Consider the following 27,065-nt stretch of genomic DNA (forward strand, 5'->3'; position numbering starts at 1 on the left):
TTAGAAAGTGAATGTTTTATTTGGCACCAGGCACTGCATGGGATAGTTCCCTAAGGTACAGGTCCCCGATCCAAGCAAACACAAAGCTTTTTATCTACAAAAATTATGAATATCCAAAATACAAATGCATATTCATAACATTAACACCTCCCATTCTCTGCTTTGTATGGAAGTGAGCTTAAATATCATTAAGCATGCGTAGTGTGTCTTCTGAATTGAGTCAGTGGTTTGAATTGGGTCAGTGGTCTTAAAAAGAAGAAGTATGCTCATCTTCCTCATTTTGACCTTTTCGCCTCTCTGAACTTTAACAATCCTAATTACTTTAGCGACCTCTAAGTTTCCTCTTGCGTGACTTTTGAACAGGCTCCCACCAAGGGAGGAAATTGGTAATTGTCCTTGTTCCCTACACCAACTTACCAATGTTTCTGTTCCTCGTTCTAAGCACAGCTAAGCAAACATGCAAATGACAGATCATCAGTTATTTGGTAATCAGTTAATAACATCTTAAAACCCATTACAGGTCCAGCTCTGTTAACTATTTTAATTAACTCTAGCTGGGTCCGAATTCCTTCCTACTCTAATTCAACACAGCTAGCCTATAACTAAAATCTTGATGTCTCCTCTAAATCTATGTTTCACCAGGAGCGAGGCCCAGGGGTCAATCCTGCCCCAGTCCTGGTCAACTTCTTCCTGCCTGACCCCAGTGATGGAGCAGAGGGCACCCTCAGCAAGTCTGCTGATGGCACCCAACTGGGAGGGGTGGCTGAACCACCCTGGCCATGGATGGTCCGGCTGCCACCCAGAGGGACCCAGACAGGCTGGAGAAATGGACTGACAGGAACCTCTTGGGGTTCAGTGAGGAGAACTGCAAAGTGCTGAGAGACGGACAAGCCCAGGCAGCAGCACAGGCTGGGGGACCTCAGCAGAGCAGTTGGACACTGGGAGATATCAGAGTCCTGGTGGACACCAAGTGAAACCTGGGAGAGCAATTTGCCCTTGCCCCAAAGAGGGATCATAGTCTCTAAGGCTGCATTAGGAGGAATGGTGCCAGCAGGTCAAGGGAAGGAACCTTCCACTCTCCTCAGCGCTGGAGAGGCCACAGCTGCTCTTCTGGGCTCCCCAATACAAAAGAGACACAGAACTACTGGAGAGAGTCCAGGAAAGGTCCACACAGATGATTAAGGGATTGGAGCATTTCTGCCAGGAGGAAAGGCTGACTTGGAGAGGAGAAGGCTTGGGAACATCTCAGCAATGTGTCTCAACACCTGAAGGAGGCTCTTCCCAGAGGTGCCAGTGACAGGACATGAAGGAATGTGAAAAACTAAAACACTGGAGGCTCCCACTGAACATCAGGAAACTGTTACTGTGAGGGTGACCAAGCCCAGGTACAAGATGCCCAGAAAGTCTGTGGAGATCTCTTGGAGATATACAAAAGCCACATGGACATGTGTAGTGGGTTGCATTCTTTCGTTACTGGGTGCCCACCAAGATGTTCTATTCCTCTCCCTCCTAAAAACAATGACAGCTCACAGACTCTCAGGAGAAGGATAGTAAGTTTTTCAGGATAACTCGCTATCCAGAGGAATCGCATTTTCATAAAACCATGAAAGATCTGTTTTTTCCATGAGCATATAAAATTTCCCTGAAAAAAGGATTTTTCATTCTGATGCATAATGTAAAAATATTCAGAACTGACCATGGTTACAGATCTGCCCTCTCATTTATTACCTTTGTTCAGGAGACACAAATTAGGCAGCAACCTGATTGCAATGGGATTTGATCACTGCCTGTACATTACTGACCTTTGAAATGCAGAGTGAACTACTCATCACCACCAGAAACTACACTATTAGCAGAGGCTCAGGGTCAGGCTCTGCAGTAACAGGGCCTGTAGAGAAGAAGGGAATGAATTTGCCTTCCTGGCTGCTGCCATCCCCAATGCTAAAAGTGTGCAGAGCTGCTCTCTTATCAGCATGGTAAAAAGTCACCTGCTTGGCTGGGATGTTCAGGAAGATCCCAATCTTGTGCAAGTGCCCACTCCCATTCAGACGGGTCCAACGATCCGTGTAGGCCCAACAGTCTCGTCCATCTGCCAACCCTATGGCCCAGAAGCCATTCTGAGGGCACAGAGTCAATGGCCCTTTGCGAGTCACAGATTCCCGGGCAAGACCCAAGGCCCAGCTCCTTCTTCTCCCAACAGACACTTCCCAGTAGTGTTTCCCAGATGTGTATCCTTCCTTTGCCAACACAAAAAGATGGGAATCAAATCTCTTCTCATTGCTGGGAACTTGTCTGATGACACCAGTATCTTTCACTTTCTGTCCATCTGTAGAGATTTCCAACCTGGGATGAGCCGTGTCAGCATCCAGGGTGACATCCCCTGCAATGGTCAGGTCAGGCCATGAGGAGCAGAAAACACAAGCTCAGCTTTTCTGAGCCTTTCCCTTCTGTGCCCTCAGTCCCCTCTCATTTGTCCTTCCCCCCTCCACACTCAGGAGCACTCAGCAGCCTCTTGCCTCAGGGCACCTCCACCTTCTCCCTCCCCTCCTGCCATGTCCCTTCCTTGGGCTGCTGCCAGAGAGAGTGGCAGCCTGCAGGCACCAAATGCCAGGCACTGCTCCAGTGCTGCTGGGACTGCAGCAGGCAGCTCCAAGGAGGCCGCTGTGGGGCTGAACCCCTCTCCCTCCATCTCTGCATTGCTGGGGGGTGGCCTGAGGACAAGGAGCAGGAGTTGGCAGCAGCTGGAATGAGGTTTGGGTGTCAGGATTAACTCTTTGGCAAAGTCTGAAGGGGATTTTCCAGTTTTAAGCAGTTTCTCTTTAATGACGGGACAGCACCAGTGTAGGATATTGCTTGCACATGGATTAGAGTGGAAGAGTGATCTGCAGTGTCAAGATAAGGTTTTTGCCTCAGCTTTCCATGCTCATTGGAGGATGGGATGAACCCCTGGTAAGACTTGAGCAAGGTGCAATGGCATGAACTGAGGTCCTTTAGCTCAGCTCAGGTTGAAAGGAGAAGGAGCTGCTCCTGCTGTGGAGCAAGATCAGCTCCAGACACTTTTCCTGAGAGGCCCAAGAGGCCAAATCAGAAGTGGGAGCTGAGTCTGCAGTGGCCAGTGCAAGCCGGCTGTGCCTGCTCCCCACAGCTGAGAGGGCTCCTGACAAGCCCAGGCAGGGCCTTGGGCAGCACACAGCAATGAAAAAAGTCATCCAACCTCCCTTCCCTGAGCATGTTCTTCACCCAGCAGCTCTCTGAGGGGGTGGGATGAACTGCACTCAGGCTCTGAGTACTCACCTACATTATCTCCCCTATGCTTACCTTTGTAGGACAGTAGTTCTGAACGGTCTGTGAGAAAAAAGAAAACCAGATAATTATTGGATTTGTTAAGTCTTGCTGAGGAAATAAAGCAGGCACCCACCTCTCTGCAGTAAGTGACGCTGATGCCACTCTCATACTCCCCTTCTTCCCCTCCCCACATATACTGTTCTCTTAGCCATTTCTAGCCATCAGGAATTCCAGGGGTTTCACTGGACTGCTCTGGGATGCTCTTTGACATGGCTTTTCTCACTCAGCTGGAGCAAGAACAGGACCCATAGTCAGGGAAGGCCAATTGTCCCTCAGCTTTCCCAGCCCTGGGGGCAATAGGCGGTTCCCCAACACACACTGTGTCCTGCCTGAGCAAGGCCCAGGGGCACCATCTGGGTCCAGGCAGGCCCACATTGGTGTCCGTGCCCCAGCTGACTCCTTCTCCTTCCCAGCACCAGCTCCTGCAGGGACAACTGTTCTCCACAGGCCCCAGAGCTCAGAGACACATCCAGTCACTGCTCATGGAACTTCATGCCCTTATCCATCATCAACAGGAAGACAAGGTGGATATCCCAGGGGAGTTCCATTCTCGGGGGATTGCTCCTCTGGAGGAGATCCTTATTTCAGTTCCCTTCAATGTCCTGCCTGGACACTAAATGAGCTGCGGCACAAAGAAATTCCCTTCCCCCAGGGAATCGTTTCTACTGAGTGACCCTTGGAGAGAACTCACTTCTCTACTCAATTGGGGACCCAAAGGCAATTCTCAAAACTCCTATGACAGGAAAAATCCAACTAACTTGTGAGACTTGCTGAAGGCCTGACCAAAGCCTGCTGGGCAGCACTGAGGGCAGGAATGACCCCACTCCATCTCTCCAGACAGCATCTGTGCACCCTGGGAGACAATGCTTTTTTCCATGGAGAAGGTGTGGCGGCATCCCCCACCTGCCCCTCCAGCCACACTGTGGTCTCAGGAATGTTCACTGGGCCTCAGCCTTGGTCAGTGGCCATGGATTTGGACATGGGCCCTGTGCCTGGCAAGGGGAGGATCCCAGGACACTGGGCAGAGTGCTGGGTGCTGCCAGTGCCCTCCCCTGCCCCCACCTCATGTACTGCCCACAAAGATGACCCTGAGCTGAGCAGGGGAGCACATGGGGGGAGCTCATCATGGGCACAGACACGCAGGGTGTGCACAGCCTCACCTCACCCAATGTGGCACTAGGAGTGAGGGATTAGGAGAAGGGCTGTAGGGACAGGGACAGAGATGGGGAAGGAGTTCAAGAGGGGAACCTTAATAAATATCAAGCAATGAGAGAACTCAAAATTCACACTGCCTTCAGGGATAAAGCAGAGAAGAGGGCCCTGGACTCCTGCAGAGAACACTCCAGCATGGAGGCCTTTCAGTGGCATGGATGAGACATCTATTAAGCATGGAAGGACTGTCCATCCCCATCCCTTTTGAGGAGCTCTGAACCATGAGCTGAAAACATTTTCTTTCTAGAGCAGCTTTTCCCTTCAGAGAGATCTGCTGGGCAATGGACATGCTCACCTTGTTCATTATGCAGGTGAGTTTTGAAGTGCTCAAGATCACGCCTTGTGGAGTCCTGCATGTGCCGGAAAGCTTCCTGAAGAGTTTGCATTTGTTGGGAGATTTCATGCAGGTTCTGCTTCAACATGTCTTCCATGGCCCTTTTATTTTCCTCCACTCTCCTTCCTGTGAAGAAAGAACTGTGTCAGTGGGACACTGCCATTGACTTCATGAGGGGGAGACCAGCGCTCTGCAATGACAATGCCCAAAATCTCAATTTGAAAGTCACTGCAAGGGTGTCCCTTCTTGGGGCCTCTCAGTCCCTCAGAGCCTTCCTGAGAGGCCTGACCAAGGCCTGCTGGGCAGCACTGAGGGCAGGAATGAACCCACTCCATCTCTCCAGACAGCACCTGTGCGCCCTAGGAGACAATGCTTTTTTCCATGAAGAAGGTGTGGCGGCATCCCCCACCTGCCCCTCCAGCCACACACTGTGGTCTCAGGAATGTTCACTGGGCCTCAGCCTTGGTCAGTGGCCATGGATTTGGACATGGGCCCTGTGCCTGGCAAGGGGAAGATCCCAGGACACTGGGAAGAGTGCTGGGTGCTGCCAGTGCCCTCCCCTGCCCCCACCTCATGCACTGCCCACAAAGATGACCCTGAGCTGAGCAGGGGAGCCCATGGGGGGAGCTCATCATGGGCACAGACACGCAGGGTGTGCAACAGCCTCGCCTCACCCAACGTGGGACTAGGATTGAGGGATTAGGAGAAGGGCTTTGGAGAAAGGGGCAGAGGCAGGGACAGGAATTCAAGGGGGGAACCTTAATAAATATCAGGCAATGGGAGAACTCAAAATTCACACTGCCTTCAGGGATAAAGCAGAGAAGAGGGCCCTGAACCCCTGCAGAGAACACTCCAGCATGGAGGCCTTTCAGTGGCATGGATGAGACATCTATTAAGCATGGAAGGACTGTCCATCCCCATCCTCTTTGAGGAGCTCTGGAGGATGATCCCACAGGATGGTTTCATTGCAGCGAACCCTGACCAACCCCAGGGCCAGCCCCAAAAGCCCTGAGCATTCATAAGGCTGTGAAAAATACATAAATCCATGCCTTACCTTTTAGTTGCATACCTCCTTTCCCCACATCCAGCCGCTTACCCAGACTGACCCAGAGCCAGCTCTAGGTTATTTGGCAGCTAATTGTTCCTTGTTAATCCTCCCCGCCTACCCCTTCTCCCATTGGTTGTAATCTCTTCTCCCCTCCCTGGTAACACCCCCTGTCTGATGTATTACTGTGTGTTTTCCACACCTGCTTGTTGGGGTACAAAACTATCCAGTCAGGCATGTGGCTTGTGTTGCTCCTCATGGGTTCTTCACCCTGGAATAAACTCTTTTCCCCCACGAGAGGCCCTCTGCTTTATCCTACCTCCTTCTCACGCTCAGCCATTGGGGAACCAGGCGAACTCAAGCAGGTGCTTCACCAGTTTCCCTGCACGCCGCAATCGGACTCCATCTGTCCTGCTCGGAGCAGGCAGCAGTTTGCACGGTACCAGGACAAAGTGCTAGCTCTAGAAGGTACTGTTGCACATTTTCTTTCTAGAGCAGCTTTTCCCTTCAGAGAGATCTGCTGGGCAATGGACATGCTCACCTTGTTCATTATGCAGGTGAGTTTTGAGGTGCTCAAGATCACACCTTGTGGAGTCCTGCATGCGCCGGAAAGCTTCCTGAAGAGCTTGCATTTGTTGGGGGATTTCATGCAGGTTCTGCTTCAACATGTCTTCCATGGCCCTTTTATTTTCCTCCACTCTCCTTCCTGTGAAGAAAGAACTGTGTCAGTGGGACACTGCCACTGTCTTCTTGAGGGGGAGACCAGCGCTCTGCAATGACAATGCCCAAAAGCTCAATTTGAAAGTCACTGCAAGGGTGTCCCTTCTTGGGGCCTCTCAGTCCCTCAGAGCCTTCCTGAGAGGCCTGACCAAGGCCTGCTGGGCAGCACTGAGGGCAGGAATGAACCCACTCCATCTCTCCAGACAGCACCTGTGCACCCTGGGAGACAATGCTTTTTTCCATGGAGAAGGTGTGGCGGCATCCCCCACCTGCCCCTCCAGCCACACACTGTGGTCTCAGGAATGTTCACTGGGCCTCAGCCTTGGTCAGTGGCCATGGATTTGGACATGGGCCCTGTGCCTGGCAAGGGGAAGATCCCAGGACACTGGGCAGAGAGTGCTGGGTGCTGCCAGTGCCCTCCCCTGCCCCCACCTCATGCACTGCCCACAAAGATGACCCTGAGCTGAGCAGGGGAGCCCATGGGGGGAGCTCATCATGGGCACAGACACGCAGGGTGTGCAACAGCCTCGCCTCACCCAACGTGGGACTAGGATTGAGGGATTAGGAGAAGGGCTTTGGAGAAAGGGGCAGAGGCAGGGACAGGAATTCAAGGGGGGAACCTTAATAAATATCAAGCAATGGGAGAACTCAAAATTCACACTGCCTTCAGGGATAAAGCAGAGAAGAGGGCCCTGAACCCCTGCAGAGAACACTCCAGCATGGAGGCCTTTCAGTGGCATGGATGAGACATCTATTAAGCATGGAAGGACTGTCCATCCCTGTTGCAGTGGGGATACTGCAACACGCCTATATCAAACCAGGAGTCCCGTGGAAAGGAACTATATACGGACGGATTCTTGCTAGATGTTTCAGAGATGTTTATTTCCCCAGCCGCATGGCCGGGCTCTGCTGAGGGACTGTTACAGTCAGGACCCGAGCTGCTTTGCCCGCGCAGGGGAACACAAACCAACCAATGGGGAACGAGGCTGAGCAGGGGCAGGGAAACCCCGTGCCTCCCCTCAGGGCTACATGGCGGGGGAGGGACCCCAACATCTCACCCGTTTTATTTTAATAAAAGGAGAATGAAGACAACTGGATAAACATAACAAGAACTGTTTCAAAACAAAACAAGCCACCCTCCTGAGTCTTTAAATGTCCAAACAGATTCTGTGGAACATCTCAGGGCTGACAGAAGGGAGACAGAACTCTCTGGACATGCCTGTGGGGAAACTGAGGCAGGAGAGGGTTTAATTTCTTTCGTCCCCCTTTTCATCCCCCCATCGGCATCGGAAAGGGATTTTTGGGGAAACAATTGGCAAAGGCAGGGGTTTGTGAGGGAAACCATGGATGAAAAAACGGATTGGGAATACACTGGGGGTAATAGGACATAGGGTAAAAGGGAAAGGTGGGATTAGGAAGGGGGGACTGTAGGGGGGGTTTAAAATGGAGATATTGTCTAACATGACTACGATTTCTTGCATATATACTGCCTTTCACAGGAACACCATCAGGCCCAGTGACCTGCGATGCTTGTAACCCTTTTCTACCTTGTATGATTTTGAATTCCACCACCTCTCCATCTCCCAAGCTTGGGATGCATTTTTCAGGGTTATTCTTTTTAATAGCAGTTCTATGCATGAATATGTCTTGCTGGTTATCACATCTTGTTATAAAACCATAATTTTGTTTAACATTATACCATTTCACTATCCCTAAGATCTTAGCTACCATGGTCTTTTCCTTTTTCCGAGTGGCTGCTGTTTTCTGTCTCGCTGTGTCTTTGCTCTCTCTTTCGGTCGCTCCCGTGTTGGAATTATCGGCGCGCTTTTCCCAGGGTCGCGTTTGGGGCCGCGCGGGCCGGGCCGGGCCACGCCGCTCCGTTCTCCGTGTGTCGCCTCCTCTGCTCTCAGCTGCGTTGCCACTGCCAGGCGCTGCATCTCGGCCAGGCCCCCAAGCGATGGCCCCCCCGCACCCCGCTCCAGCGCGCGTTTCGGCTGGGCACAGCTCCACTCTGCCGCCAGCCGCCGCCCGCGCGCCGCCCCTCTCGTTCGGGCGCTCACGGGGCTCGCTCCACCATGCGCTGCGCGGGGCCGGGCGGGCACCGCTGGGTCCCGCCGCTCCTGCTGCGCCTCGCTCCGCCACTGACACGGCGGCTCGCGTGGCTCCGCCCGCGCACGGGAACCGTCTCGCTGCTGCTCGCAGAGCACTCGGTGCACGTGGCCTGGGTCGCACGGTCCCTGAGCCAGGCTTCCCTTCGCCAGAACACAGCTGACATTGCTCAACAGTCTCGGTTATTAAATAATATTCACGAAAATATTCTTCCATCGGCATATATTTTGACTCAAATATTAACTGGGTCCAAACGGTCTTCCAAAAGCTCTTGGTAAGAATTAAATCCCAAGAAACATAGAAAAAGTTCTTAAACAACCATGACAGGAAGTGTTTCAGTTCTTTCTGAGCTTGAATCAAGCTAAAATTTACAAATCGTTGTTCAAGAATCATTTTAAGTTTAAGATAAATGTCCATATGCGGCTCTGAAAGCCAAGAGTCTTCCCACGGTTCCTCCATAGTTTAGATATGGAATAGCAAAACAAAACCAAGAAGAGGAATCCAAAGTTTCCAGGGTTTACTCACACAAAGTCGCTTAGGGATCGGGGATCGTTCTGGCCTCAATTCCCCACCATTTTGTTGCAGTGGGGATACTGCAACACGCCTATATCAAACCAGGAGTCCCGTGGAAAGGAACTATATACGGACGGATTCTTGCTAGATGTTTCAGAGATGTTTATTTCCCCAGCCTCATGGCCGGGGCTCTGCTGAGGGACTGTTACAGTCGGACCCGAGCTGCTTTGCCCGCGCAGGGGAACACAAACCAACCAATGGGGAACGAGGCTGAGCAGGGGCAGGGAAACCCCGTGCCTCCCCTCAGGGCTACAGGGCGCGGGGGAGGGACCCCAACACATCCCCATCCTCTTTGAGGAGCTCTGGAGGATGATCCCACAGGATGGTTTCATTGCAGCGAACCCTGACCAACCCCAGGGCCAGCCCCAAAAGCCCTGAGCATTCATAAGGCTGTGAAAAATACATAAATCCATGCCTTACCTTTTAGTTGCATACCTCCTTTCCCCACATCCAGCCGCTTACCCAGACTGACCCAGAGCCAGCTCTAGGTTATTTGGCAGCTAATTGTTCCTTGTTAATCCTCCCCGCCTACCCCTTCTCCCATTGGTTGTAATCTCTTCTCCCCTCCCTGGTAACACCCCCTGTCTGATGTATTACTGTGTGTTTTCCACACCTGCTTGTTGGGGTACAAAACTATCCAGTCAGGCATGTGGCTTGTGTTGCTCCTCATGGGTTCTTCACCCTGGAATAAACTCTTTTCCCCCACGAGAGGCCCTCTGCTTTATCCTACCTCCTTCTCACGCTCAGCCATTGGGGAACCAGGCGAACTCAAGCAGGTGCTTCACAAGTTTCCCTGCACGCCGCAATCGGACTCCATCTGTCCTGCTCGGAGCAGGCAGCAGTTTGCACGGTACCAGGACAAAGTGCTAGCTCTAGAAGGTACTGTTGCACATTTTCTTTCTAGAGCAGCTTTTCCCTTCAGAGAGATCTGCTGGGCAATGGACATGCTCACCTTGTTCATTATGCAGGTGAGTTTTGAGGTGCTCAAGATCACACCTTGTGGAGTCCTGCATGCGCCGGAAAGCTTCCTGAAGAGCTTGCATTTGTTGGGGGATTTCATGCAGGTTCTGCTTCAACATGTCTTCCATGGCCCTTTTATTTTCCTCCACTCTCCTTCCTGTGAAGAAAGAACTGTGTCAGTGGGACACTGCCACTGTCTTCTTGAGGGGGAGACCAGCGCTCTGCAATGACAATGCCCAAAAGCTCAATTTGAAAGTCACTGCAAGGGTGTCCCTTCTTGGGGCCTCTCAGTCCCTCAGAGCCTTCCTGAGAGGCCTGACCAAGGCCTGCTGGGCAGCACTGAGGGCAGGAATGACCCCACTCCATCTCTCCAGACAGCATCTGTGCACCCTGGGAGACAATGCTTTTTTCCATGGAGAAGGTGTGGCGGCATCCCCTACCTGCCCCTCCAGCCACACTGTGGTCTCAGGAATGTTCACTGGGCCTCAGCCTTGGTCAGTGGCCATGGATTTGGACATGGGCCCTGTGCCTGGCAAGGGGAAGATCCCAGGACACTGGGCAGAGAGTGCTGGGTGCTGCCAGTGCCCTCCCCTGCCCCCACCTCATGCACTGCCCACAAAGATGACCCTGAGCTGAGCAGGGGAGCACATGGGGGAAGCTCATCATGGGCACAGACACGCAGGGTGTGCACAGCCTGGCTATGCCCAACATGGCACCAGGATTGAGGGATTAGGAGAAGGGCTGTGGAGAAAGGGACAGCAACAGGGAAGGAGTTCAAGGGGGGAACCTTAATAAATATTAAGCAATGAGAGAACTCAAAATTCACACTGCCTTCAGGGATAAAGCAGAGAAGAGAGCCCTTGACCCCTTCAGGGAACCCTCCAGCATGGAGGTCTTTCAGTGGCATGGAAGAGACATCTGTAAAGCATTTGTTGACTGTCAATCCCCATCCTCTTTGCGGAGCTTTTGAGGATGAGCTCACACGACAGATTCTCATGACTCACATGAGCAGGAACAGCTCATCCCTTCTGAGAGATGAAGTTCTGCTGGGCTCTGACCCTGCTCTCCTTGTTTGTCTTCCAGGTCTTTTGTGAGGAGCTTAAGGTCAGTCTATTTGGTGTCGTGCCCTTTCAGGAAATCTTCCTGCAGATTTCAAAATTTTGGTAGACTTTGTGATGTTTCTCCTTTTATACGGATGTCTGTAGCAGGACTTTCCCCTCTGCCACAGAGAGCTTATCTGTTCTGCCTCTTAGCTGGTGCATAACTCATGGCATTTTCCCTCTCACATGAATTGGTGAGACAACCCAGGCTGGACCTCTGTCCAGTGGAGAATTATCTCTGGCGCCAGGGAGGTGGAATCCCCAGCTGACAATAAACATCTCGCCCTGAGAGCAAGATGTAGAGAGATAAGCTGGAATTTCTGCCTGACAGACATTTCACTTTACAAACTATAAATCTACACAAACTTTCACAAAAAGTAGAAGGCTTCTGCACACTAACACTTAGGGCTTCTCCCCAAAGTTTGGATGCAAACTCCGTGGTTACTCTTCCTGAAGCTGAGTGAAAGGGCTCTTTGTGTACTCCATCATCAATTTGGTGGTAAGTTACATTGACTCCTAGTCTGTACTATTTCTTGGCTAGCTGTAATATAGGTAGCTTTTATTGTGGACTGACTTTGTATCTACTAGTAGTTCTTTGTTTATCCTGTGTACTAAGTAACTCTGTTTAAAGTCTTCTGTCTGTTAATCTTGTGTCTATTCAACAAATAATTCATTTTATAATAGATCTAATCAGCCATTTTTGAGAACTTGTCAGCAAGATCAATTTGGAGTACAGGCCACCTCAAATAGAGCTACTGCCAGAAGTCTGAGCCTAAGGCAGGACTCGTCTAAAAGCTCTCATCTCCATTCGTAACAATGCCATGGCCATTTTTTTTGCCTCCACTGTTCTTCCTGTGAAGAAATGTAGCGCTGTATTTCCCCACTCCTTTTCTTATTAAATTGTCTGCCTTTTCCACATTGTCCCCCCTTCCCTGCCCCTAGTCCTGGCCACACCCTCGGGTTCTCCCTATTGGTTCCAGTACCCCAACTCCGCCCATGTACCGCCCATGCACCCTGAGAAAATCCCAAGCTTCCTGACCATGCGCTCTCTCTGCCTCTGGGAACTGGTTTGTCATCATGGAAATAAAGGTTCTTCTGAGGTTGCTATGCAGGGACCCTTCTGCCTCCTTTATCGTCACCGTGTTGCAAAGCCCAGCTAGCCAGAGCAGGAGCATGGGGCCATCCAGAAGGACTATGGGTGAGCAAAACAACCGCTCTCCCTGAAGCAGCCTCACTGCGCTCTCTGGGAAGGTTGTGGCTTGCTAAACCAAGGCAGGAAAATAAACCACCACAATAAAGAAAGAACTGTGTCACTGCCATTTTCTCCTTGAGGGGAAGACCAGCTCTCTGCAATGACTATTTGCTGCAGAGTTTGAATTTGTTCCAAAATATTCTCATGGTCCTTTCTCCATATGGAATTCTCAGCCATCATTGTCCTTCGTCTGAAAAAACACTGGTGTTCCAATAACAAAGAATCTTCCCCGGGAAACTATCCACTGGGAAGAGGAGGGACAGGAGTACAGCTGCCCTTAGAACCCAGGTGGGATGGGATCCAGCAGAGTCCAGGCTGTTCTGGTCTGTGCTGGGAAAACCCCACTGCTGGGGCAATTCTGCGTTCTGGGTGCCTGGGGTCCTGGGTATCTGCACGGGGATGCTAAATACAGTTAAAGGGTAGTTTTACCAAAGTAATCACAAGAACAGACTGAACATGTTTGCAGGAGTAACACATCATGCAGTGTCGTGGGTTGGGTTTGTAACCGGGCGGAAACACCAATTTAGTGTAGCGGTTTGGGCTAAAATACTCATTACTGTTTATCTTCTGTGAGATAAGAATTAGGAGAAACGCAAAGCAGGCACCAACTTGAATGAATATAAAGAAGTTTATTAACAGACCTAAAAGAAGAAAAGAAAAAAATTATACCACCTTCAGAACTCTCCTCCACCCCCCACCTTCCTCCCTTCTCCCACTGACAACGTAAAGACAACCCTTCAGATGTTCAGTCTGTTTACCACTTCCATAATAACCTTGTTCAATCCATTTAGAAAGAGAAGTCTCTTTTTGCTCGTGCTATGAAAACAGTATCACACCGAGACAGCCACCCACTTCCAAATATTGTTCAGTCCATTTAGGAAGAGGAGTCTCTCTGCTTGCGATGTGAGTCCCTTCCCCCGACTTGCAGCTTTTCCCGCAACTGCTTTCGAGGGTCCACTCTTGAAAGTTTTCTGGGGTACAATTTTAAGGTTGAGCTGTTCAGAAACAAAAAAACAGAGGCCCTTCTCCTTCCCTGGGAGAAAAGGGTCTTTCTTATCTTCAAGACTATCTCTGGGAGCATCTCTAGGAATTGAGGTTTTTCTCCTTTCCTCTTTGGAGCAAAAGTCCTCATCTGGTTCATCTGGTTCATCTCTCTCTGTCCAAACTTCTCATGAAATTACAGCTGTGTCAGCATCTGCCTATTGCTTACGAGTTGAACACTCCACCCCCCATATCTTCATGAAATTACAATGGGATACTCTGATATATCATAGCTTCACAACAGACTTTCAGCTTTAAGCCTCTCCTCTCTCTCTCCCCTCAGGTTTTCAGCTCTTCACAGTGTCATAGGTTAGCAAGCATAGTCCCGGAAGGGATATCCTTGCTAAGGGGTGCTTACAGCTTCCTCTGGGACCTGATAGAACCTATCAGCTGGCCAGTTTGAATATGGACAATTCTTTAAGCCACTTAAAGTTGTGACCGCCTCTGTGATCCACACTTAAGAACAGAAAACTCCCCCCCCAAGCTCTCTCTCGTTTCCGGCGCTGGGACAGGTGGCTGCAGGCCCCGTGCAGGGGCTAGCAGGCCCGGCCAGGCCCTGCTTGGGCCAGGCCGGGCCGGGCCACGGCCAGCCTGGAGCCATGGGCCTGTTCCAGCCATGGAACCCCCCCCACTGCCTTGCCGTGGGCGGCCAGAGAGGCTCGGAACCCCCCCCCCACTGCGGCCGAGATTCAGCAAAGCGGCACCTCTGTCCGGCAGAGGTCAGGTGACCAACTGCGATAAGCCACATCCCAGCTGCAAGGCCGAGGTGAGATTAACCCTTTTATTGCTGTGAAGAGCTGAAAACCTGAGGGAAGAGAGAGAGGAGATGCATAAAGCTGAAAGTCTGTTGTGAAGCTATGATATATCAGAGTAGCCTATTGTAATTTCATGAAGATATGGGGGGTGGAGTGTTCAACTCGTAAGCAATAGGCAGATGCTGCCGCAGCTGTAACTTCATGAGAAGTTTGGACAGAGAGAGAGAGATGAACCAGATGAACCAGATGAGGACTTTTGCTCCAAAGAGGAAAGGAGAGAAACCTCAATTCCTAGAGATGCTTCCAGAGATAGTCTTAAAGATGAAGAAAGACCCTTTGCTCCCAGGGAAGGAGAAGGGCCTCTGTTTTTTGTTTCTGAACAGCTCAACCTTAAAACTGAACCCCAGAAAACTTTCAAGAGTGGACCCTCGAAAGCAGTTGCGGGAAAAGCTGCAAGTCGGGGGAAGGGACTCACATCGCAAGCAGAGAGACTCCTCTTCCTAAATGGACTGAACAATATTTGGAAGTGGGTGGCTGTCTCGGTGTGATACTGTTTTCATAGCACGAGCAAAAAGAGACTTCTCTTTCTAAATGGACTGAACCAGGTTATTATGGAAGTGGTAAACAGACTGAACATCTTAAGGGTTGTCTTTACATTGTCAGTGGGAGACGGGAGGAAGGTGGGGGGAGGAGGAGAGTTCTGAAGGTGGTATAATTTTTTTCTTTTCTTCTTTTAGGTCTGTTAATAAACTTCTTTATATTCATTCAAGTTGGTGCCTGCTTTGCATTTCTCCTAATTCTTATCTCACAGAAGATATACGGTAATGGGTATTTTAGACCAAACCACTACACACAGCAATAAAAGGGTTAAGCTCTCTCTCGTTTCCGGCGCTGGGACAGGTGGCTGCCGGCCCCGTGCAGGGGCCAGCAGGCCCGGCCAGGCCCTGCTTGGGCCAGGCCGGGCCGGGCCACGGCCAGCCTGGAGCCATGGGCCTGTTCCAGCCATGGAACCCCCCCCCCACTGCCTTGCCGTGGGCGGCCAGAGCAGCTCGGAACCCCCCCTCCACTGCGGCCGAGATTCAGCAAAGCGGCACCTCTGTCCGGCAGAGGTCAGTGACCAACAGCGATAAGCCACATTCCAGCTGCAAGGCCGAGGTGAGATTAACCCTTTTAGTGCTGTGAAGAGCTGAAAACCTGAGGGAAGAGAGAGAGGAGATGCTTAAAGCTGAAAGTCTGTTGTGAAGCTATGATATATCAGAGTATCCCGTTGTAATTTCATGAAGATATGGGGGGTGGAGTGTTCAACTCGTAAGCAATAGGCAGATGCTGACACAGCTGTAATTTCATGAGAAGTTTGGACAGAGAGAGATGAACCAGATGAACCAGATGAGGACTTTTGCTCCAAAGAGGAAAGGAGAAAAACCTCAATTCCTAGAGATGCTCCCAGAGATAGTCTTGAAGATGAAGAAAGACCCTTTTCTCCCAGGGAAGGAGAAGGGCCTCTGTTTTTTTGTTTCTGAACAGCTCAACCTTAAAATTGTACCCCAGAAAACTTTCAAGAGTGGACCCTCGAAAGCAGTTGCGGGAAAAGCTGCAAGTCGGGGGAAGGGACTCACATCGCAAGCAGAGAGACTCCTCTTCCTAAATGGACTGAACAATATTTGGAAGTGGGTGGCTGTCTCGGTGTGATACTGTTTTCATAGCACGAGCAAAAAGAGACTTCTCTTTCTAAATGGACTGAACAAGGTTATTATGGAAGTGGTAAACAGACTGAACATCTTAAGGGTTGTCTTTACATTGTCAGTGGGAGAAGGGAGGAAGTTGGGGGGAGGAAGAGAGTTCTGAAGGTGGTATAATTTTTTTCTTTTCTTCTTTTAGGTCTGTTAATAAACTTCTTTATATTCATTCAAGTTGGTGCCTGCTTTGCATTTCTCCTAATTCTTATCTCACAGAAGATAAACAGTAATGAGTATTTTAGCCCAAACCGCTACATGCAGTCAGCCTAACAAAATTGTTCTTTGAAAGAGGCACCATTACTTTTCTCTTCCTTGGCTCTGAAATCCATTTCCACCAGGAGTTTGCTCTGGGAAGGAGCCTTGGCCTTGCTCCTGGAGCTCCAGTCTTCCTCCTTGACTTGGAGACTTCTTCCTCCTTCATGTGTTGCCTGTTGAAAGGAGTCTCAGCACCACTGTGAGCCCTTCTAAACATGGGCTTGGAGCTCCTGTGCTGCTGGTCAGGTATATTGAAAGGAACCCCGTGGCCTCCTCACTGCCCAACAGCCTGGCCATGGGGGAGAGCCCAGGCCATGCAAATTGCCAAGTGTTCCTTAAGGAAAGAACATTCCCCTGCCAGCATCCCAGCTGGAAAGAGCTGGGCCAGGAGAACAGCTGGCTTTAGAACCCATGAGGGTATGGGATGCCACAGAAGATCCTGGTCTGGTGTATTTGTCCTGGTCTATGCTGGGAAAAGCCCACTGCCAGGGCAGCTCTGCACCCTGGGAGCCTGGGGATGTTAATGAACAGGCTTTGGGGGAGAACACATTGCTCAGTCAGCCCAAGAAACATGAGACCATGTGAACCAAGAGCCTCACACCAGTGCTGGAGGTTGTTGATCAATGTATCTCACTGCTCTGATGCTCTGCTGGGCCTTGAAAGGTGCCTTGGCTGCCACAGAATTCAAGTGCAGCACCACATAGGCTTTCACAGGGAGGTTGCTTGGGCCTCACTCTGCCCCTTCCCCTCCTGACACCCCACACTGGGATTGTTCTGCTCCTGCCCTTCTCCTCATAGAATCTCCCCTGAGAGCTCTCCTTCATGCCTGGAAATTCCTTAACAAGTCAGTTGGGTTCTTGAGGCTTGGCTTGGGACTTTGGTTTTGCCTCTGTCAGCACATGGCAGAGCTTCTCAGGGTGGGAAGGAGCACAGGAGGTGTGTAGTGGGGTCTCCTGCTGAGAGCAGGGTTTGCCCTAAGGACTAAGCTGAGGGCTCAGGGTTCCATCCAAATGACTACTGAACACTCTGGACACCAGAGAGGTCAGGTTTATCTCTCCCAGTGGAGCTGCAGAGAGGAAACTCACAGCCAGGAGAAACCTTTGCTGATGGAACAAAAATGAGAATTTCAACAGTTAGAGTGGGTATTTTGTATCTGTGTGTCTGTATGTTTGTGTGTCTGATGGACGTGGTAGATCTTGGTTCCAGTTACAGCTTCTACTGTGAGGAGACACAGAACTCTAAGAGTAGAATTGAGCCAATTAAAAAATTCCTATAGGACAACACTGATACTTGTGGGAATAAAGGTCCAGGCTCTGATGAACAAGCTCCCCTGGAGGTTTGGGGGAGAAAGAAACCAATGGAGGCAGAGGAAAGGAAGTTTCTAATCCCCCCCAGGAAAAGTCCCCTAATCCCATCCACCTGCCTCCTCTTGCCTGTAGATACCATGGTCTACCCAAGCTCGCACCTGCATGTGGAGGTATCTCCTTTCTGCTTCTGGATGACACCTTAGCAGATGGAGATCTCCTCCCTGCAGCAGAGCATAGAGTGAATAAAGTCTGTTAATTCCAGTAGGCAGAGCCAGAGTCCACTTGGTATTTCATCTGAGTTGTCAGACCAGTCTCAAGGCATTGAGTAATTCCCTAATTCAATCAAAAGATGAACACAAACCCCAGAAGTAATTTTTGAAGCCCTCAGCCACTTCACCTGACCAATCTGTTCAGAGCCTGTCTCTACCAAGCCCAAGGAACACCCTCTGCCAGAGCAGGACATGTGTCGTGTCAAGGATTTCTTCTCTCTGACCAAATAAATCCCACCTGACAGCCGGGCCTTCTTGTAGGAAGGGAGTGTGCACATAACTTCCTACTAGGAACAGACCTCCAGATGTGCTACTTTTCACTGCAGTGACACATCACATCCCAGAAGTTCTCAAGGATGGCCAGAGGCAAGATGTGGGATCCAGCACACTTACCCTGATTCTCAAAGAACTCTGTCTGTTCCTTGACAGTTCCCTTCTTGATCTCAGGTACTGGGCATCAGGTTCATATGGAAAGGAAAACAAAACAGCAAAAGAGGACACGTCACTAGGATCATTTTCTAAGGATCTACAAGAACACATGGAACAGGTTCTGGGGATGAACGCAGCAAACAAGCAGACCAAGAACCACAAGATCCTGTGAACCAGGAGCCTGATCTCAGTGTTGTGGTATTTTTGTTTGTGGCACCCACTGGTGCTCTCCAGGGCCATGAAGCTGTGTTTGCCAACAGCGCAGACTAGGAACACATGATCTTTCCCCGGCTTGAGGGACCAATGGAGACAGAGGAATTCTTCTAATTCACACCAGGAAAAGTCCCCCAATCCCAGCCTCCTGTGTCCTCTTGCCTGTAGATACCATGGTCCACCCAAGCTCTCACCTGCATGTGGAGGTATCTCCCTTCCATCTCTGGCCAACAGCTGAGGAGATGAAGAGCCTTTACCTGCAGGAGAGCATAGAGTGAATAAAGTTTGTTAATACCACAGGCCAGAGCCAGAGTCCACTTGGTATTTCATCGTACTTGTCAAACCAATCTCACAAGACATTGAGAAATTCCCTGATGAAATCAAAAGATGAACACAAACCCCAGAAGTGGTGTTTTGTAGTGGCTGGTCAGGCTCTGGTAGAAGGGACAAAGAGTTCTCTGGTAAGACAGTCCCTAATACCAGAGAGCTATGCCTAGGTCATGGTGAGAAAAGAAGCCTCTTCCAGAATGCTTTGTTCTGTTATGGTAATCTACCCCCAGTTCTGCTTCCCTGGTTGGCTGTTGGCTGCTCCACCCCCTTGCTACTTTATATGTTTCATGGCCTAGAAAGTTTGCCACTCCAAGTTCCCCCCATTGGCTTTTGCCCCTCACCACTCCCCCAGAGCTTCCCCATTGGCTCCCATTCCCCAGTCCCGCCTTTGTACTGCCCCCATGCCTTCAGATCATTGGTCTTTGATGCTCCCTCTGCTCCTGTACTTAAACCTAGACCCTCCATTGTTTCTTGTCTTTTGCTTCTGGTCTCCTTCTCGGTGCGGATACAGTAACCCTCCATCCGTGGAACTCTATGCAAAGATCCTTCCTGCCTCTTTGCTGTTGACCCCTATGACTGAAGCATGCACGTGTGTGTATGTGGCTGCTCCTGCTGAGAGGCTTCGCTAATGAGACGCTCTTGGAAGATCGCAGCACCTCACACTCCGGAACAGAAGCCGCAGAGCTCGGGCTAGTGATAGTGCTTAAAGCCCTCAGCCACTTCACCTGACCAATCTGTTCAGAGCCTGTCTCTACCAAGCCCAAGGAACACCCTCCACCAGAGCTGGACATGTGTCTTGTCAAGGATTTTTTCTCTCTGACCAAATAAATCCCACCTGACATCCAGGCCTTCTGGCAGGTAACTACTTCAGATGGAAAGAGCTCCAGATGCATCACTTTTCTCTGTAGTGACACATCACATCCCAGAAGTTCCCAGAGATGAATCGGAGGCAAGAGCAGTGGGATCCAGCACACTTACCCTGATTCTCAAAGAACTCTGTCTGTTCCTTGACAGTTCCCTTCTTGATCTCAGGTACTGGGCATCAGGTTCATATGGAAAGGGAAACAAAACAGCAAAAGAGGACATGTCACTAGGATCATTCCCTAAGGAACTGCAAGAACACATGGAACAGGTTCTGGGAATGAACAGAGCACACAAGCAGACCAAGAACCCTGAGAACCAGGAACCTGAGCTCAGTGTTGTGGTATTTTTGTTTGTGGCACCCACTGGTGCTCTCCAGGGCCATGAAGCTGTGTTTGCCAAAAGAGCAGTCAAGTAATACGTGATCTTTCCCCAGGACTGTTGCATGGGCCTCACTGCCCTTTCCCCTCCTGCCAGTCCACACAGTGATTACAGTCCTCCATCCCATCTCCTCCCACAACCTCCCAGTGTAGCTCTCCTTCAGGCCCTGGAGATTTCCAGAGAAGTTGGTTCCTTTCTTCAGGCTCAGTTTGGTATTTTGAATTTTGTGTGGAACACCTGGCACTGTATCATCCAGATGGGACCTATCCCCCGCCCTGGCTGCAGAAGCAGAGGTCGCTGGAGAGGCCCTTGCCAATGGGGGAGGCACCACTGACACTTGTGGGAATAAAGGTCCAGCTCTTATGAACAAGTTCCCCTGGAGGCTTGGGGAAGAATGAGACCAATGGGGGCACAGGAAGGGACCCTTCTAATTCCCCCCAGGAAAAGTCCCCCAGTCCCATCCTCCTTCCTCCTCTTGCTTGTAGATACCATGGTCCACCCAAGCTCTCACCTGCATGTGGAGACATCTCCCTTCTGTCTCTGGATGACAGCTGAGGAGATGAAGAGCCTTTACCTGCAGGAGAGTATAGAGTGAAGAAGGTCTACTGCTTCCATGGCCCAGACTCGACTTGGTGTTTCATCCTACTTGTCAGGCCAGTCTCACAAGAGGCTGAGAAATGCTTCCTTCCAGTCAAAGAGTGAAAGCAAAGCCCAGAAATGATGTGTTAAACCTTCAGCCACTTCACCTGACCTGAAGGCTCTGTCAAGAGCCTTCTCTAACAAGCCCGAGGAACACCGTTTGCAAAAGCAGGACACATCTCTCATCTAACAGGTACATCCCTCTCACCACATTAATCACTTCCCACAGGTCACATCCACTTCAGAGCGCTGGCAGGGGTTCTGCGGGTAACGTGCTCAGGGGATAGACCTCGACTGGCATCGCTTCTCTCTGCAGTGACACATCACATCCCAGAAGTTCCCAAGGATGATCAGAGGCAAGAGCAGTTGGATCCACCATACTCACCTGGATTGCCAACTCTCTTTAGCCCTTCTGGGACAATCGGCTTCTCGGGCTCACGTTCTGGGCATCAGGTTCATAGAGAAGAAACAAAACCAGGAAAAGAGGAAACTTAACTAAGACCTTTCCACAAGGAGCTGCAACAATGCACTGAACACCTTTTTTGGTGGAACACATTCCTTCTTATTTTACTTGAAGGTCCCTGGGTTGAAGGAGTTTTAAATTACTCCCTTTGCCTCCATCATTTTCAAAAGGAAGACAAACAGCTCTTACCAGGTTCACAGAATCACAGAATGAACTAGGCTGGAAAAGACCTTTGAGATCATCAAGTCCAACCTATGACCTAACACCTCCTCATCAACAAAACCGTGGCACTGAGTGCCACATCCAGTCTTTTTTTAAACATGTCCAGGGATGGTGACTCCACCACCTGCCTAGGCAGACAATTCCAGTGCCTAATCACTCTTTCAGTGAAGTATTTTTTTTCCATATGTCTAACCTAAACTTCCCCTGGTGCAGCTTAAGACTGTGTCCGCTTGTTCTTTCAGTGGTTGCCTGGGAGAAGAGACCCACCCCCACCTGGCTCTTTTCAGGGAGTTGTAGAGAGTGATAAGGTCTTCCCTGAGCCTCCTTTTCTCCAGGCTAAACAACCCCAGCTCCTTCAGCCATTTCTCACAGGGCTTTTAGGGACTGAGGCTGAAGAGCTGGCCAAAGTAATGACATGTACACTGATACGATTTGATAATCGTTCTCCCTTTTTTGCTTTTATCTACTTTTTGCAAAGATTCATGCCCAGTCCCTCTAGACAGCCTCTAATCAGCGGGGGAGATGACCAGTGTATAACTTTGCCAAGGACTTTCAGGGCTGCCTGCAGCCAGGTGCTTTCCAGGCCTGCCTGCAGCCAGGGGCCAGTTCAGGGGCTTTTCCTCAGCAACCCTGGGTTGTCCAATCTTTCCAGGGGTATCATATGCCCCTGTTCCACAATCCCTCTACACATCCCCCATTTTCTTTTTGGGCAACCCAGGCCAGGTTGATAATCTTTCGCAGCCCCGCTTTAATGCAAGAAAAATTGCACCCAAATACTGTTAAGCCTAATATAACTGAAAATAGCAATCGACAGCCTTCTACTACAAAGGTACGCAGCCATCCAGTGATACCCAGACCCTTAAGCCAATCTCCAATAGGGTCGCCTGTCTCCTGAAGGTTACGCAGGCCTCTCTTCACCGCACCAGGAACAGGCTACTCCGCCCGTCCGGGGACCAGGAGGTGGGCCAGTGGCCCTCGCCGCCTTTTTACTTTGCGGCCCTCCCATCAGCACTGCGGCGATGACTTGTCCCCGTTCTTGCAGGACATTCTGCAGCATTGCGGTAAAGGCAGCTGTTTGAGACGACTGCTCCATACGGCTAGCACGCACGAGCATCTCGTCTACACCTGCTCCCTGGGGCAGCGTGGCAAGGATCATCTTAGTTTGCCTATTAGCATTTTCAAAGGCAAGGGTCCGGAACATTTGCTCTTGGAGCTCTTCGGAGAGCTCAGTTGTGTCCTTCAAGGCTGCTGACTGACGGTCAATGAACTGACCATATGGCTCTGACAGCCCCTGTTGGACTGCAGCATATGGAGGAGACTTCTTCTTTTCGGATACTGACAACAAGGCTTTGTGGGCAAGAGTCTGTGACAACTGATGAATGATTGTGGGCATGGTCAGCTGCGTCACCGTCGCTCCATAAGCTCCATTCCCAGTTAGCATGTTGGCTTGGATCACGTACAGTGGGTCTTGCGTATCACCTTGGTGTTTGCTAGCTTCTTCTTGTGCTAGCCGCTTCCACGTTTGCTCCCAGAGCAGGAACTGTGAAGGGGTCAACAACAACTGTGTGATGCTGATGCAATCATTAGGAGACAGAACATCTGCTGTAAAGATAAACTGCAGGATGCTCCATGTAGCTTCGGACTGGAGGCTGTGCGTGGTGACCGTTTGCTTCGCTTGCTGCAAGATCGTCCAGTCATGGGGCTCCCACCTTGTGGTGTCCCCCTGTATCAGTACAGGGCAGGCTAGGGCATCAACAGCTTGCCAATTTCCTTCAATGATTGTGTTACGGACAACTCCATTCCATCTCCTTCGCAATGGATCAGTCCTCGCGATCGGGGTTGACGGTGGCAAGGGCTGCACCTCCTCTTGCTGGAAGGGAGGGGCCGTAGGCCCTGTGCCCCGTTCTCCCAACAGGAACGGAGGAATTCTGGTGGCCGTCTTGACCGGCGGGTCCACAGGACACCACGGTGCTGATGGTGTGGTTTCGCAAGCCTTAGACTCCAGCGCGTCCTGACACGTAGACAATTCAGCAAGCTTCTTCATTACTTCATGCATCATTTCTCAGTGCTTCTCCTCCTCTTGGGGCTGACCCCCGGCAGCCCTGGCTGGCTCTGCCTCTGCAGGCAACAAAGTTGTGGAGGCTGCTTTGCAGTCGGGCAGTGATCTGCTGTCTGCCGCGGGGGGGGTGGTGCCCTGCCATTTTTGGCCAGAAGCTAGGACCACTCGCTTCTCTTCTGCTCATTTGCGCCCCACCCCCAGAGTCGGGAGGCTCTGCTTCCGCCTTTGTAACAATTTCTCCCTCAGGTGTCTGTGGGGTAACTTCCTTCCCCATCGAGTCCAGCAGCTCCTTCAGTGAGTGTACAGGTGCTGATGTTCCCTTCATCGGTCAACCTGCAGTCAGCCTGAAGAATCGCGCAACCCTGGACTCTGCCCTGGCCTCTGGCCGCTGCTCTGTGAGACCCCCCTCTCTTTCTTTTCTGGGGCCGCCACCCCCCAGTGCCTACATGGCTGCGGAGTCGCCTTCCTCTCTGCTTTCATTTCTGCGAGAGTATTAGTCACAGCTTTCCATGATAATCCCAGAGCTTTTGCTTCTTTACCTTTCTTTCCACCCTCAGTTGTGGACAGCCACAGTCTGTTTCCAATTTCTGACCACTCTTCGGTCAAAAACAAAAGTGAAGTGCATTTCAAAAACCCTTGTTCCCGGGCCCACGTTATTAGGGCATAGAGATCTCGATCTTTTACAGTCTCACCTCTCTTAGAGAGGATACTGGCTAGGAGATGAGTTGCAGCCTCGTATTCCATAGATTCTTACCTGCAGGGCCCACTCAGTCGCGTGAGCTCCAGTCTCTGGCTCCACTCAACCTTTTTGCTGGGACAATCCCACTCCAGCTCTCCAGGCTCCTCACCGTCGGTGGGATGATTTGGAGTCTTGCACATTTAAGCGAAACGCATTTAAGCGAAAACAAACCGCATCTAAGCGAAAGTCACTCGAGTCCCTGTTTGGGCGCCAGGTTTTAGGAACTGAGACTGAAGAGCTGGCCAAAGTAACGACACGTACACCGATACGATTAAGCATCATTCTCCCTTTTTTGTTTAACTATGCAAGCTTATATCTACTTTTTGCAAAGATTCATGCCCAGTCCCTCTAGACAGCCTCTAATCAGCGGGGGAGATGACCAGTGTATAACTTTGCCAAGGACTTTCAGGACTGCCTGCAGCCAGGTGCTTTCCAGGCCTGCCTGCAGCCAGGGGCCAGTTCAGGGGCTTTTCCTCAGCAACCCTGGGTTGTCCAATCTTTCCAGGGGTATCATATGCCCTTGTTCCACAAGGAATCCCTCTACCCAGGGCTTGTGTTCCAGAGCCTTCACCAGCCTTGTTGCCCCCCTCTGGATGTGTTCGAGCATCTCAACGTCCTTCTCCAGACATCTTCTGGTTTTTTCTGCTCTCCTATGTCTCTTTCTCAGAGTTCAGTCCACAATGCATAGAAAAAAGTGTCCAAAAGCTCTGTGGGCAACCCAGGCTAGGGAACAGAAGGCAGAGTCAGAACAAGGTTCTGAAGAACTCTCAGCTGGTCCCAATCCCATCTTGGGTGCAGTGTAACTAAATTAATACCTTCTGCCTCTGCAGAGTGCAGAACAAGACGTTTATCCCCAGTTGTTGTTTTCCAGAGTCAGAGGAAATGGACCATAGTCCATGTGCACATTCCTACAGACTAACTCCACTCCTAGAGGTTATCCTGGCCAAGCTGTAGAGAAACAACTTGACCTTGGCTGGCTGTTCCTCTCTCTCTCCCCTCCTGAACTGGGAAGGGGGAGAAAATATGAATGAAGAGCTCATTGGTTGATATGAAGTCTGGGGATCCCTCACCTGTTGCCATCAGGGCAAACCAGACTCGACTTGCAGAAGCTTATTTTATCTTCTTGGCAAATCACAACAGAGCAGCAAGGGGAGAAACAAAGACAGAAGTAAAAGTACCTCACTGTCCCCCTCCCCTCCTCCTCTTCCACAAGGCTGGCTGCACAAGACATTGCCTCAGCAGCCCATCCCACAGAGCAGCCATTCCCTTTGGACCAGATCCATGAGAGCAGTCATGACCAGCTGAAGGCAGGAGGCAGAGACAGGGACTGACCTGCTTGTTCCCCAGGAAAGTCTGCTCAGGGCTCATTGCTGTGCTCTGCTCTCCCTCTCTCCCTCTCTTTCTTCCACTCTGTTTCCCTCTGCTCTCTGCTTTTTGTGACTTTTTGTTTTCTCTGCCAGGGGCCAGATTCCAAAGAAGCAGAAGGACTTGGACAAATTGGCCAGGAATTAAGGAGCTCCTTACCCAAGGGTGCTGCCCATCAGGAAAGTTTTCCTGGTGTTCAAGGGGAAACTAGACTCAGGTAAACAAGAAAGCTCTAATAAGGAATATAAATTCAGAAATCCCGTCAGGGACCCATCAGAAGTCACAGCCCCTGGGCCCATGGCTATCCCATGGGTCGAACCCAAGGCGCTGTACAGAAAATGCCAGGGATGCTTTCCCAGGATTGAACCTCTTCTTTAAACTCACTTTTGCTTTTTTGCTTTAATCAGAAAGGAGGGTAAGAATGTAAGTAGAATAAAACACTCAATATCTGGAGGGTTTTCTCCCCTGAAAACAGACCAATAGAGTGAAGGGCTCTTAAATATTAACAAGGAATATGTGCAAAAAAAATCCAGTAACGTACCTTGAGAGAAACAACTCCTCATCATTTTCTCTCCTGGGCTGAACTGGGTGATTCCTTTGTTGACCAGAGACCAAGAGATATTGAAAGGGAATGACCAATGGACTTTGAATGGGAATTCTATGAATTATTAACTTTAATATGAATTATTAACTTTGTGGTCTCACACCAGCCCTTACTGACTGTTCTGCCCCTCTCTGTAGCGCAGTAGTTCCTTGATGAGCCAGAGGCACCAAAAGCCCTGGAGGTTTTGGAGGGCAGCAGGCCTCCTTCAAGCCTCAGCAAAGCCCAGTGAAGGCCAGGACACGCCACTGGGCAGTGGTCTTTTCCCAAGGCTTGTGAAGGGCCATGCTCTACTCCACAGCCCCCTGGGGCCTTTGCCAGCTGTTTTGGTGTCTCCCAGTCAGCTCTGCTGTGCTCCAGAGAGGACCTGAGCTTTTTCAAGCTTTTCTGCAGCTGCTACACTTCCACTTTCTGTTGGCATGATAACTCTGGCTTCAGACAACCAGCTTGTGGAATTTGTCTCAAGGCAACCCACAGATTACTCCCGCAGCTTCTCACAGCCAAGGAAAACAAAAAAAAAGCAAAAAAAGAAATCAACCAAAAACAAAAATAACAAACAAAGAACCCAAATCAAAACAAAAAAAAGACAACAAAAAATCCACAAAAAAACCAACAACAAAACAACCACCAAAAAAACCCCCCAAAAACCAAACAAAAAAAAAAACCAAAACAACTTTTTCCTGAGCAGAAAACCAAGCCAGCAAAGCAAATACCATGCTGTGCAGAGATGTGAAATAAGAACCTGGGTGA

General features: G+C 50.4%; 2 protein-coding genes across 5 annotated transcripts in view; both read right to left on the reverse strand.

Moving 5' to 3' along the window:
* Nucleotides 1–26,332, reverse strand: LOC138102626 (zinc finger protein RFP-like). Of its 4 annotated transcripts, XM_069000347.1 has the most exons (12): nt 26,256–26,332; nt 24,365–25,072; nt 21,252–21,308; nt 20,739–20,801; nt 19,964–20,020; nt 18,850–18,912; nt 18,407–18,463; nt 10,291–10,455; nt 6,478–6,642; nt 4,853–5,017; nt 3,319–3,345; nt 1–2,380 (listed from the first exon to the last, which is right to left on the reverse strand). In XM_069000347.1, the coding sequence occupies exons 4-12, from the start codon at nt 20,752–20,754 to the stop codon at nt 1,842–1,844; spliced, it is 1,254 nt and encodes a 417-aa protein (XP_068856448.1). In that variant the 5' UTR covers nt 20,755–20,801; nt 21,252–21,308; nt 24,365–25,072; nt 26,256–26,332; the 3' UTR covers nt 1–1,841. The 4 variants fall into 4 exon arrangements, with proteins under 4 accessions (XP_068856448.1, XP_068856445.1, XP_068856446.1 ...); XM_069000344.1 differs by lacking the exon at nt 24,365–25,072 and having other exon boundaries at nt 26,256–26,326; XM_069000345.1 differs by lacking the exons at nt 24,365–25,072; nt 26,256–26,332 and adding an exon at nt 25,420–25,444.
* The window catches only part of LOC138102647 (uncharacterized), a 77,099-nt gene that overhangs the window by 47,103 nt on the left and 2,931 nt on the right, over nt 1–27,065 (reverse strand). The window lies entirely within an intron of this gene.

The sequence above is a fragment of the Aphelocoma coerulescens genome, unplaced genomic scaffold, assembly GCF_041296385.1.
Source record: "Aphelocoma coerulescens isolate FSJ_1873_10779 unplaced genomic scaffold, UR_Acoe_1.0 HiC_scaffold_97, whole genome shotgun sequence".
Classification (NCBI taxonomy): domain Eukaryota; kingdom Metazoa; phylum Chordata; class Aves; order Passeriformes; family Corvidae; genus Aphelocoma; species Aphelocoma coerulescens.